At 31.5% G+C, this 14,372-nt stretch overlaps 1 protein-coding gene across 6 annotated transcripts in view; it reads left to right on the top strand.

Moving 5' to 3' along the window:
* Positions 1 to 14,372, top strand: part of DENND1B (DENN domain containing 1B) — a 317,390-nt gene that overhangs the window by 290,045 nt on the left and 12,973 nt on the right. For all 6 annotated transcript variants that reach the window (XM_074308679.1, XM_074308673.1, XM_074308676.1 and 3 more), the window contains 2 exons: positions 364 to 420; positions 1,263 to 1,370. In XM_074308679.1, coding sequence (XP_074164780.1) covers positions 364 to 420; positions 1,263 to 1,370 — 165 coding nt within the window. The remainder of the gene's footprint in view (positions 1 to 363; positions 421 to 1,262; positions 1,371 to 14,372) is intronic.

Raw genomic sequence — 14,372 nt, 5'->3', positions numbered from 1 at the left:
ACTAAGCATGTCATAGGTTGTCTTTGCTTAAAATTTATATTCAACTAGAGTAAAACTTATTAGTCAGTCAGAGAGCATTTATTAAACATCTGCTCTGTGCTTGGTACTGTACTAAATACTGAGGCTACAAAAAGAGGTAAAAGAAAGTTTTTGCCCTAAAAGATATCACAATCTAATGGATCATTATACAAATATACTGTACATATACTAATATATAGTATCTATCTTGGACAGATATATAACGTATATGAATGTACTTGAAATTTGACTTCACAATCTGTCTACTTAATATGTATTTTTCATTGTTTTCTCTTGACTAATTCTTTGAATAGAACTAAAACAAATTTTTTTTTAATCCTCTAGGCAAAGAATCATGCTAAACAAGGAATAAAAGAAGTAAAGAGTAAACTAAAACACAGGGTATGTCATAGAGTTTTACTTTCTTCCAACCTTACTCTTACATTAGTCTGAAGCTTATACTTTTACATCATATTATACATTACATTACACATATACATTATACATTAGTTTAAAGCTTATACAAATCCCATGTGATTTATGTTTTTAATGACTTTTGAAATATGCTTAGCCCTTTGTTCAATAATACATTTTTCATAACAAGCCCTCTGGCAACTATCTGTCATTCTATATGTATTCACTGAATAATCTCTTTATTGTTTGCGTGTTTTATCATTGAACAACAGAAGTCTTCAAAGTTATTTTAAGGCATGTAGGTTTTTATAAAGTTGATTGCCTTGATATCATAATAGAATTTTTTGCTTCAAGCTGAGATTTTAAAAACTGAGGGTCTTTAGCTTGGAATTATCTCAGATATTTTTACTTTTATATGCCCTTTGTAATGCTAGCTGTGTAAAACTGGGCAATGTTTTCTACTTTCCAAAGACAGAATTAATTTTAAGATATATTCTGAAAATAGTTTCTCAGCTTATTGTATTCTCTTGAATTTTCACTGTATTCAGAAGAACACTTAGCACTACTTAATATTTTTTCATGTGACAAGAGATAAAGATAAACAAATTATGTTTAAAATTTACTTAAATTATTAAACATTTACAAAATCCATTTAGAAAGCTGTTAGCTTCATGTAAAAATGAACTTCATTTTTCTCTTGGAAAAGTTCTATTACTTTTTTTTTCAGCCAATTGTATAAGATTCATATTCACTGTGCATCCTATCTTTTCAGCTTTTTTAAATAGCTAGGTGAAAATGTTAGCACTTGGTAAAATGATCTCTTTTTATAGGAAAATGAAGAAGATTATGGATCTTGCTCTGGTTCTGTACAATATACACCAATGTACACATTACATAGTGAAAAAGGTGGGAAACTAGAGAAGCATAAACTAACACAGGTAAGACAATATTGATTTGAAATAAGAAAATAATTACTTTGTCTCCATTTTTATATTTCATTTTTATGTTAAAGAAAGTGCCAGGTTTCATAGCATTCTATTTTCTTTGCACGTATCTTACTATAGGTTCCTACCTCTGCCTAGAATTTGCTACATCTTTACTTTTGCTTCTTAAAATATTTGAATTCTTGTTAAAGCAAAACTCTTAGATCAGCATTTCCTGACCTCCCTACTTGCCAATGTGTGCTTCCCCCCCCCCCCCCACCGTGCCTGTAAATATATTTCGTTTTTATTTAATTGCATTTGTTTCCCCAATTAGCCGGTAAATTTCTTGAAGGCTGAATTTTTTTTTCTTTCTATTCACTACTGCAAGACTACATGAGACACTTAATAAGTCCATTTTGATTGACTCTACATACTTTGTTTAAAAATAAGTATGTGTGCATATCTATATACACACATTTATGGAGAATTTTGAGAAGGGGGAATTCCATAAAAAGACAAAAGAGAAATATATACACTGAGTCATGACTATAAGGCAACCTAATGAGAGTAGAAAAGTAGAAAGCAGAACCATGGATTTCAACCCAATTCTTTGGACTCTTGAATCTAATGTTTTTTCTTTCTTTTTTTCCTTTTTTCTGAGGCTGGGGTGAAGTGACTTGCCCAGGGTCACACAACTAAGAAGTGTTAAGTGTCTGAGATCAGATTTGAACTCCGGTCCTTCTGAATTCAGGGCTGGTGCTCTATCCATTGTGCCACCTAACTGCCCCTGTTTTTTCTATATATATCCTACTTTATCTTTGAGTCATTTCTTGGTTTTGGAAGTGTACTAGGATAATTTACCATTTTTCTTTAAAAGTATCTTAGATTTAGTATGAAATTATAGGATTTTAGAGCTGTATTTTAAATAATTACTTAGGAAATGGGTCTCAGAGAAGATAAATGGCTTGAATTTGAACTGAGATCTTATGATTCCGGACCCAATGTTCTGTTCATTGCAACTTTTATTCTCTAATTTTATCTATTCTATAAATCTATATTTCTTTTGCCTTGGATTTGATTAAAGTAAGATAGACCTGTAGCAGATGGATCTATATGGTAGAGTAAGTATTTCAAAAATAAATAACTTGAGTTGAACATGCCCATGTTCAAGGGCATGAATTATTTCAGTTTTGCTTTTGTATTGCTATTGTTTACCAAACTGCCTGGAACATAGTATATAGTTATTAAATCCTTCTTGGAAACTGCTATTGAACTATTGTATTTATTAAATTGTAACTTGGAAACATGATTTTATTTTATTTCTGTTGGTGACCATGTCATTACCAGAATATTATTGTTTTTATGATTCCAAGTACTTTAATTTTTCATAACAGGCATATTGTTTCTATTATGATATATTTGTATTAATTTTTAAATCCAAATTTCATTTGGATTATATCCCTTCTCTGCAATGTGATTAATGTTTTTAATTGTTTCTTATAACAAAGCCACTTATCTGTGGAAAAGAAATTTTCTTTGTAATCACAAAGGAATCTAAACTGAAAAGAAGAATTAAATGTAGAAGGAATATGTGTTAGAAATGGCAAATAAGTAAAAACCATTATGCTACTGTGTCATTAAAACCTCATGTAATGATTATCTTCTTATTCTGTATTTCTAAATGTAAATGTAAAAACAGAGTACTGCAGTACTGCTTTATGTCTTCTAGTAGTATTTTTTTTTCCAAAAAAAAGCAGGGCTATGACAGAGAAAATAAAATTAGGTTGCATAACACATTGCAAATTTTCTTATATCCAGTCTGAAACTATTTGATGATTTTTCTATTATGGGATAGTATGGTATAGTTCCAATTGTATCAATTACTAATAAAGAAATTAAATAGTAGAATAAATTTAATATTCCACTGGAAAACTGTAATTAAGATTTATTTTTTCTGACATGAAGCTTAAATTTTTCTCTTTACAACTTCCACCCCATTCTCCTACTTCTGACTCCATAGTCCCAAAATAAATCTAATCTTTCTAGTTTGTGGTTGAGTGAGAGTAAGTAGAGTAGAGTAAGAGTAAGATTGTGATGGTACTAAAGAAAAGAACAATATCTAAGGAGATATCTATTGTTCCTGAACCATATTTGACTAAAATTGCCAGATTTTGAGTTTATTAAAGATACTAACTATTGATCAGATCAATTGCAGATGCTAGGCTAAGTATATGAAGTTTTAGTGTATTTATGTATTACTTTAATTCTTTGCTTTCGAAAGATAGTGATTAGCATTTTTTTCTGTCTTATGAAGTTTAAAATTAATCTATTTCAAAGATCAAAGATAGCCTAATGGGCTGTAAAGACAATCTGCTGTGGTTGGTTTTGTCTCTTTGTACATAAATAATTAACTGGTAAAAATGTATTTTTTTTTTCTTAAACAGGTATATTATGTAGTAGTATCATAAATTTGAGACTTTGGTATCACCATTCTTAAATGAATCTGACTGAATTAGGACTGAATTACATTGCAATAAGTGGTTAATGAATGCATACACTAGTCTCACTCACTACAATGCTATCCTTAAGTTCCATGCTGTAGATCTCATCACCAGGACGTTTTGGTAATTAAACTTCCTTAAGGAAAGTGTAGATTATAAGATCATAAATTTGAGAGCAGGAAGAGATCTTAGAAATAATCTAGCCTAGCGATGTTAAACTCAAATCAAAGTAAGGTGTATCCTTACTTTAATAGCCTGGATATCTTAGAATCAGCCAGAGTCAGGTAAGCAAAAGTCTTTATTTTTTTGGGGTCTTTTAGGGTTGCCCTCAAGGGATTAGATATAAGAATCTCCACATCTCCTTTCTTTCTCTCCACAGCCAAAGAATGATCTTGCTTGTCCAACTCCACCCTCTGATTTCTCTCCCCTTCTCTGTCCTCACTCACAGATCCAGCCAGCACAGAGTTGAGTAGGGTCATCCTCCAAGCATATGTTAATAGAGTATTGTCCAATTGGTAATTAGCCTCTAGTGCTAGGTTATCTCCCTTAAGTGCATTTGCTCAGTTCTAGCCCTTTACAGTAAGGTCCACTAATTCATATGTAGGGATCTCTGCAAGTTACATAGACTTATTTTTTAATGTAACATTATCTGCCTTATTGTATTTTTTATTAATTTTGTCTATTTCCTAATGAAACCTGTTTTGGCCACATATGAGAATGGGTCTCATGCAAGTTATGAGTTTGAGATCTAATTTAGCCCACTCCTTCATTATACCAGTGAGTAAAATAAGTTATGGAGATGACATGTTCAAGTTCAATTGATTAGTAAAAAGATAGTAATTTTGATTTAAGCACTTGTTATCCAAATTCAGCTCTTTTTGTTCTATAATAGATATATCTTTTAGACTCTTCCATATATAATATACATAATAATATCATTGTATTATTATTACCATATTTTAAAAGATGCACGATGGACAGGCCTTCGGATATAGAAACAGATAAAATCTTATTGTATGACTTCACATCTTTTAATATTTTAAATTCAGGTCTAATGATGAAAAGTTATAAAATAGAGTTTTTTGGTTGTTTCAGGCAGTTATGTTTGACTCTGAGTGATCCTAATTGAGTTACTTTTGGCAAGGATATTGGAGTGGTTTGTCATTTCTTTTTTCCAGCTTGTTTTACAAATGAGGAAATTAAGGAAAACATTTTTTTCCAAATACATATTAAAATAATTTTCAACATTCATTGTTGTAAGACTTTGTGTTCCAAATGTTTCTTTCTCCCTCAATTCCTTCCCCTCTCCCCAAGACAGCAAACAATCTGATAGATATTTTCCACATATTTAAATGTGCAATCTTTAAACATATTTCCATATTTGTCATGTTGTGCAATAAAAATCAGATTAAAATGAGGGAAAGCAAAAGCAGACAAATAAATGAAAGGTTTGTTTCAATCCATATTCAGAAGAAATTATATTCATGAATGTCCATCTTTTCTTTACGTCCTTGTAAATTCTTCTTTGTTCTTGGTTATATACCATATTTACTTTATTCTTTTTTCCTTCTTTCATTTCCTCAACCACCTCCACGCAGGCTATATTTAAAAAAGATTGTAGTAGACATACACACACAAACACACACACACACACACACACACACACACACACACACACACATACATACATACACATATCCCAGATACACACACATCTTTCCTATCCCTACTGATTCTTTCATTAAATTCTGCTCCAGAAACTTGGCATTCTATTATCTTAATCTTCCCCAACCCAGCGATCCCTCTCTTGTCTTCTTCCCTCACCCTTTGCTTTCCCATCTGCCCAGCCCTTCTCTGTTATTTCTTTATAGATTTTGGAGAGTACACTACCTTTCATGGTATATATGTAGTGTTGCCTATTGAACACATTACCAATGTGAGTAGGTTTCCAGAACTATGAGCCCTCTTTCCCCCTCTAATGCCTCTGTGTCTATTCTACCTCTGGACCTCATTTGTATAGCATACTTATTATTTTTACTTTTATTTATTTATTTTATTATTTTAATCAATGTTTCTTTTGAGCTTACCCTATTGTTGATGTAAATCTTAAACATAAAATATGAATTGCCCATCTTAAAAAAACATAAACAGTTTGTCCATGTTTAAACAGTGTGTCTATGTTGAGTTCGTTAAAATTGCTCTTTAATATTGGCTTTTGTAAGTTAAATTTTCTGTTAAGTTCAGGTTTGGCTGATAGAAAGTCCCTAAAATCTGCCACTTCATTGAATGTTTTTTTGTCATTCAAAATTATAGATAATTTTGCTGGATATGAGCTATGCTTGTGTATAGATATGATTCCAAGACCTTCAGTCTTTTATTGTAGCTGCTAATAAATCTTGTATAACTCTAATTGTACTTCCAGTGTATTTGAATTGGTTTTTTCTTGTTTCTTGCAAAATTTTCTCTTTGATCTAGGGGTTTCAAAATTTGGCAACAATATTCCTTTGTTTTTTTTATTTTTTTTTCCACAAAGGATCTTTTTGAGGTGGTGATGGATTTTTTTCTATTTCTACTTTCCTTTTGTGTTCTATCACTACAGGACAATTTTTCTAGGATTATTTCTTGCATTTTTGTGTCAAGATTCTCTTTTTGGTCACAACTTTCTGGCTCTCTAGTTATTCTTATATTTTGTTTTCTTGATCTCTTTTTCAGGTCTGTTGTTTTTTTAATGAGATAATCTCATTCTTTATAATATGTTCTGTTCTTCCTTGGTCTCTTATAGCTTCACTGGCTTCCTCTTGCCCAATTCTAATTTTCAGAGTTATTTTCATCTTTGAGACTGTACTTACTTTTCTAATTGGTTAATTTTTTTCATAATCTTATTGTTTTTCTTGGATGGTTTTAATTTTTTTCATTATTTTTTCCTCAGTGTCTCTCATTTGATTTTTGAATTCTTTTTTGAGTTCTATAAAGTTTTCCTGGGCAAGGAGCCATTTCATGTTATTCTTTTGGCTAGAAACTTTTTTTTTAAACTAAAGTGTCCTTCTCTGAAGTGGAATCCCATTCTTCCCTGTTCCCATAATATGTTTCTCTGGTGAGGTTCTTTCTTCTTTGCCGATTCTTTTTTTTTTTTTTTTTTTTTTTTTTTAATAAGAGGTATTGGTGTAAGCTCCTCTAATCATAGGATGGGAAGATGGTGCCTCAAGCTTCCCTTCCGCTCTCCATTCTGAGCATGAACCCCAAACCAAGAGCTCCCCCCTCCTTCAAGTGCCCACAGATGGCAGTGCCCTTGCCCCGCTGCTTCTGCTCTTAGCCAGTGCTGGTTCCTTCTCACCCAAGGCCATGTCTTAGCAGCACAGTAGGAAGACCCCAGTTCCGACCCAAGTCTTCTTGGTTTTTCACCAGTCTGTGTTATTCCTGAGACACAAATTTGTTTTGTTTGTGGGGGAAATCAGGAGAGCTTGAAATTTACCAACTTATTCTTCCATTTCCCCAGAATCCTCTCCTATGGATGGCATTTTCCATCCCAAGTCTATTGGCATTATATTGGATCATTGCATTCTGAGAAGAGTCAAATCTATCATAGTTGATCATCACATAATTTTGCTGTTACTGTGTACAATGTCTTCTTGGTTTTACTCATGTCACTCAGTATCACTCATTCTGTTCATTTTGTCTTATAGAACAATAGTATCTCATTACATTCATATACCATAACTTATTCAGCCATTCTCCAACTGATGGGCATCCACTCAGTTTCCAGTTTCTTATATATACAAAAAGGGATGCCACAAACATTTTTGCACATGTGGGTCCTTTTCCCTCTTTTATGATCTCTGGGATACAGACCCAGTAGTGGCACTGCTGGATCAAAGGGTATACACATTTATAGCTTATGTAGCCACTCATTTAAAAAAGTGTGTTCATAGTTAATATAGATAACTTATCAACATTTCTTTGTTTGTCAGTAGATTAATTTTTAATTGTACTTTAAAAAACTGCATTATGATCTTTTGAAAACAAAGTATTTTAAAGTTAAAAATGGGTTTTGAAAACTTTACAAATTGAGTGTTATAAAATATCTTGTAACAGTTAAATGTGTTCAAGTTCTCTTTTATTATTGGCTTATCTATAGAACAGAATGTGAATATGTAATCCACTCCAACAAATAGTAATTTGTGTGCTGGTCTGCTAATTAGTACAGTTATTTTCCATTTTGTTGATGAGGCTTAAATAAATGTCAAGGGGACAGCCACAAAGATTTCCCAATTAGATTTCACATTTGTAAAACCCGCCCTTTTTCCATTTTTTGCAAAGATGACAGTTCCAACTGTAGCCCCAGCCTAACAGGACTCCAGGGAAAGGATCTTTCTCTACTCCTGTTGAAAATAGGGCCATTTGGATCTAGAGAAATGTTGCTACTGGTTACAGTGTAAAATAGTTTTTACAGTTAGTATTTACTAATATATCCTATACCTTTCATAAATTTCTTTTTTTTAAAAAAAAAGCTGCTCTTCATGTTTTAAATGAACAGTAAATCATATATATGGTTATTTGTGAAATCTAAAAGTAATTTGTCTGTTACATGAAATGATGATTTGAGTATATTTACTTTCTATAGCCATTACATTTTCAGGGAAGGAAAGAAATTCCCTCTTAGTTATGTATACAATTAAACTATTATGCCCTCTTACTTAGGTTAGTTTTTGAGGGGAAAAGGAACGGTATGTATATGTATGTATGTATATATGTTTGTGAGTGCCTATGTATAAGAGCATGTTAGTGTGAGTAAGCCAGGAAGCTTAACTGAACTGCAAATCAACATTAGCAGATGGATTGCCCTAAGCAAGGGAAAACTACAGTAAAATCCAGTGGATAGAAGATTGAAGCTTTTATTGTTAAGCCTTATGTATAAGACTTTGTCATGTACATTGCTGTTAACTATTTCATTTCTTGGACTAATAAAAATTCACTCATTAAAAAAAAAAATTCCCAATGTATTAAACAGGCAAAACCAATATAAGGGATTATGAATGATGTATTATATCCTTTTTTATTATATGGTAAACATTATGCATATTGAAAATTGTAGCAGTTTGTGTCATTTACATACTTGTTTATGTATACTTACAAGATGGAAAAGTATATAAACATTAAATTAAGATGATATTATATTAGTGAACTAGTAATAATTCTATTTTACCCTTTCTCCCATTCCCTATAGACTTCTGTTTTAAGATGTTATCTTAAATCCATTTAGTACTGTTTTGTTTACCTTTAAACATAACAACACATGTTTATATCCATGTATGTACAAATTCCACTTACCCAAAGCAAATCCAACAAGATAAATCTTTTTTTTATAAAATATAAAATATAATTTTCATTTTTGTAACATGTAAAAGCATTACACAGAGTATTAGTATAAACAAACTGAATTACTGTCTTTAGTAGTTCTTATGTTTTTAGTGACTTTACAGATCATTATAATGAATAGTCTATAGAATAATTTTTATTAATTCATTTCATAATCTAATAATGTGCCTTTTTCTCTAAAGAGATATCATTATGATAACCATTAGGTAACGGCTCTTAGGATATGTTGTTAGTAAGGTATGTTTTAAAGATAGTTTGGTTATAAGTGGATATTTGTAAGGAATCCAAGAAACAAATTAAACAGCAAGTGTGCTTTTATGATTTATAACAATACCAGATTTTAAGGTGCTATATACATGAAATATTTCTGTGATCATAATATAGATTGTCTAAATCTCCCTGTTTCATAGATTGTAGTAGGTGAGAGAATAATTGAAATATGTGTTTATTATATATTTTATTCTTAGAAATTCAACATATATTGGAATAAAATGAATAGAGAGAACAATACTTGTTAAGGAGATAGAGTAGTTCTCAGAAAAGGTCACCTAATATTTGTTTGAAATATATTTCTTATAAAAGAGTATTTACCATTCACTTAATAACTATCTGTGGAGAAAGGTAGTTGCTTACCAGCTGGTCAAGAAGAAGAAGATGGGTGGGTCCCAAGTACTAAAGCAGAACCAAGATCAAAGAGGACAAAGGGGAGAGGAGAAGATAATTAAAAATGGAATGTTTAAAATAAATATTGCATAGGAGTAAAACCAGGTTTATTACCCTTTACTGATTTCAGACACATAAATTCTCAATGTTTTGCTTAATTTGGGTATGTATTGAGGAACTAGTAATGACTGAAATGTTAGCTTAATGTAAAATGAAAATCCAGTGAAAGAATTTTTCATAAAATAAAATGAATGATACAGTATTGAATAACATATCATGTGCACTGATAGTAAACATGAACTTAATGTAATTCATTAGTAGTCTTAAATTTGGCAAGATTTTAGCAGGCAAGTTGGTGCTTTTACAAAATTTTTTTTTCCAATTTATTTTAAACTAGTTCTAATTCTAAAAAAAAATTAATTGAACTTAGTTTGAAAAATACAGACAGCAAAATGTTAGCCTGTTTTTTGAAGATAAGTTTGTTTGTCCCTCTTGTTTAGACATCTTTATTCTCAAATGTTGAACTTCCTTTTAATTAAAGTAGAAAAAAAGTGTGCAAAAAAAAAAAATCACCTTCTAGATTACGAGACTGCCCTCTGGTGGGCATTACATTAAACTTGTTTTATATAAAAAGATCATAGCAAAATTTAAATACTTTTCAAAATTAAATCTTTTAGAAACAAAGTGGAATAAATAGTTGAATATTTATATTGCCATAATTTTGTGCAACATAATCCAAAAGAATATTTCAGAATTTCATTTTACACTGTCTAGGGGGACTGGATCAATGATTCCTTTATTTATTCCCTGAAATTCTGACATTAGAAGGAACACATTAGATGGAAACATAATACAATACGTTTGTTTTTTAATTTAAAAATAATTGGTGGGATACTTAAAGTACAGCTATGCTATGGACAGTTGGAGAAGTAAATCTGGGGATTAGAGAAGGGATCTTTGCTCTAGAGAGATTAGGTAATTGTTTTTAGATAGACACTGAAAACTGAGAATGAAGATAAAAAGTCAGTGGTTCTCATCTTGGTAATTGATATTAATGCAATTCTTGTTTTTCATTGGTAATGCCAGAGCAAAAATGGTTAATTGATCATTGATAGCAGTATAAATAAGGCTATAGTAAAAAAGCACAAATTACTTAGAATTTTAGATACCCTTGGACGCTAAAAGAATTAGTAGATGTGATAATTAAGCCATTTCTAGTAATATTTCAGATTTTACTTATAGGTACTTTAGGACTTAAGGAAAGTAAATATTGCCCTAATTTTGTTAGTTTTTTTTTGTTTTAATGGTAAGAGATTGCAAGCAATAGGACATTCAACTTCCATTCTTGAATTAATTCTGGAGAAATAATGAATAATTTAATTTTTAAAAATAATGAATAATTTTAAAAAATGATTTAGTCTAAATAGCTTCATTGAGAACAGGTCATGTCAGATTTAACTTATATCAATTTTGGGTAGGGGACAATGTTACTAAAGTGGTAGATTTGGGGAATTTTATAGATAAAGTTAACCTAGATTTTAACAGAGTATTTGGTAAAGTATCTCATAATATTTTTTGTGGAAAAGATAGAGAAATGTGAACTAGGTGACAAAAAATAGGCTTATTCAGAATTGGTTAACTAGCTGTACCCAAGAGCAGTGGTTAATGATTCACTATCAACTTGAGAGATCTCTAGTGAAGAGCCTCAGGATTTATACTTGGTTTTAATTATTTTAATCAATGACTTGGATAAGGCATAGATGACACATTCATCAGATTTCAGGAAAACAAAATTAAGAGGAATAATTAACCCATTGAATTATAGAGTCAAGATCCAAAAAGACATGGACAGATTAGAGTATTGGAATTAACTTAATAACATGAAATTCAATAGGGATAAATGTAAAATCATACTTAGATATTTTTTTGTTTCAAATACAAGAAAGAGAAAGCCTAACTAGAAAGTTATCTTTCTAGTATGAAAAAGTATTTGGCAGTATTAATAGGTATTTATAAATATAGAAATAACAAACATCTTAGCATAGTACTTGGCACATAAGTGGACATTTAATAAATTATTGGTACTTTCCCCTTCTCCCTTAGGGGATCAACACGGTCCCTTTATATTAGCAGTATAATATAGTAGTATATTGGACTGTATAAATAGAGACATAGCTTCCACTAATAGAAGGTCATAGTCCTGTAGTCTTTCTTGAGTAGATCACATCTGTGGTATTTTCTTAACTTTGTTACCACCACCACCACCACCACCACCACCACCACCACTACTTCTTGTTGAACTCCATTGGCTCCTATTAACTTTAGATCAAATGTAAACTCCTCTCTTTATAATATAAAGTGCTGTATGATATGATCCCTCTCTTTCCAGTATTCTAGCACATTATTTCTCTCCATGTGTTCTGCAATAGAGTTCAAATAATCTGGCTTGTCATTAAGTTTGTCTTCATTGGAATATAAGCTGCTTGGAAGCAAAGATGGTTTTTGCTTTATATTTTATCCCCAGTGCAAACCTGGTATGTAGTAAGTACATTGTAAATGCAATCTCTGTATTGAAGTTTTCAAAGAATGTTGATAGGTTGAAGAACATGTAGTGAGGAGCAACCAAAATGCTAAAGGACCTTGAATATATGCCATATAAGTATTAGTAAAAGGAATGTGAGCTTCTTAGCTTGGACAACTAGTTAGAATTTTACTGTGGTAGTCCAAAGAAAAAATGATGAGTGCCTAAAGTTCTAATTGTGTGAGTTGAGAGAAGAAGATGTATATAAGATGGTTTGTGAAGATGGAAGTGATAAAATTTGACAGTGAATTGGATATGCCAAGTAAGCAAGAAATAGAGGATCATATATATATAAAGTCTGAAAGCTTGAGTAAGTAGTAGGGTGGTGGTGTCCTGTCCTGTAATAAGAATGTTGGAATGGATAGAGTATAGAGCCCAGATTTATAAGTCCAGGTACAGCTTCAAACATGTATTAGCTGTGCTATCCCTGAACAAGTCACTTTACTTCTTTTTGCCTCAGTGTTCTCAACTGAAAACATGATTAATAACATCACCTTCTTCCTAGGGTTTCTTATCTCAAATGAGATAATATTAGTATAACACTTAGCACAGTGCCTGACACCTAGTAGGTATGATATAAATTTCCTTTCTGTTTCCTATTTCTCCTTTTTCCCTTGACTCTTTTCACTTTCCCACTTTTTCTCTTTCTCTTCTTCCTTGTTCCTTTTCCACTCTCCCCTTTCCGTTCCCCTTCCCTTGTTATTCCCTGGTAACTTTTGAAAGAATACTTTTAGTTTAGCGATGAAGCCAGAAGTCAAATTATAAATTTTTTAGAAAATATTGAGAAGGAATGAAAAGAATCAAGTTACAAAGTATAAACGACTTTCTTTCTATTTTTCCCAATAGGTTTGAGAAGGGGGAGAAGAGATATAGAATGATAACTAGCAGGAATAGTGGGATATAGTACAATATCTCTTTAAAGAAGAGGGGATATTAAGCATTGTATGTTTGTAAGCCATAGGAAATTAGTTACTAAAATTAGAGGGGAAAGAAGGAATGGTAGTAAAAGTAACCCGTTAGAGAGATTACGAAGTGATGGATTCAAGGGAGACTGAAGCAAAGGAGGAAATAATGGAGGATGTTATCAAGTGAGAGGCAGAGGAGAAAAGAAGACAAAGCTCTTGGCAAAAAAGGCTTATATTTTCTTGATAAAAAATATGAAACAAGATCCTCAACTGAGAAAATGTGGAGGAAAAATACTTTGGGAGGCTGTCAGAGAGAAAAGGTTGTTCAGAGTAGTGATTGTGTGAATACATAAATAAAAACATATGTATGTATGATAGGATAGTGAATAGAAAATAAAAAGAAAGAGGTAAATTTAAGAAACAATCAAGAAAAATCTGATGAAGTTTATTACTGATTAGCTATATTGAATAAAGGATATTATTTGTTTTTTAAATGAGTTAAATGTTCAGGCAGTCCATTGGTTAGCATAGCATAACTAGGATCAATAGTCCTTACCTATTTTTGTCTTGATGAGGCAATGCTAGTTAAGTGACTCACCTGGGATAACACAGTAAGTGTCAAGAGCCAGTGCTCTATCCTCTGTGTCACCTAATTGCCCCCCATACTCAGTTTTAAGGACTTTATGGAAACCTATCCATTTTCAGTCTCTTTCCCCATTGTATTGAGTCACAGTTCCGAAGTTTAAACAGATATTTCTAAGTCTTTCATAACACAAGAATCTAAACAAGAAAAAATTATCAAAAGATGTTTAAGATCTCATTATATCCAGAAATAACAGATGGATTTGTCTTAGCTTCAAAAGACTTAGATTCAAGGCTTGCCACTTTGTTTTACTCCCTATATGATATTAGAAGCAAGTCATTTTAGTTCTTTAGATCTCAGTTTCTTTATCTTTCAGATGAAGGTAATCTGCTATATGATCTCTGAGAT

The sequence above is a fragment of the Sminthopsis crassicaudata genome, chromosome 4 (assembly GCF_048593235.1).
Source record: "Sminthopsis crassicaudata isolate SCR6 chromosome 4, ASM4859323v1, whole genome shotgun sequence".
Lineage (NCBI taxonomy): Eukaryota > Metazoa > Chordata > Mammalia > Dasyuromorphia > Dasyuridae > Sminthopsis > Sminthopsis crassicaudata.
Note: the sequence above shows the minus strand (reverse complement) of the source record. Positions and strands in the feature narration are given on the sequence as shown.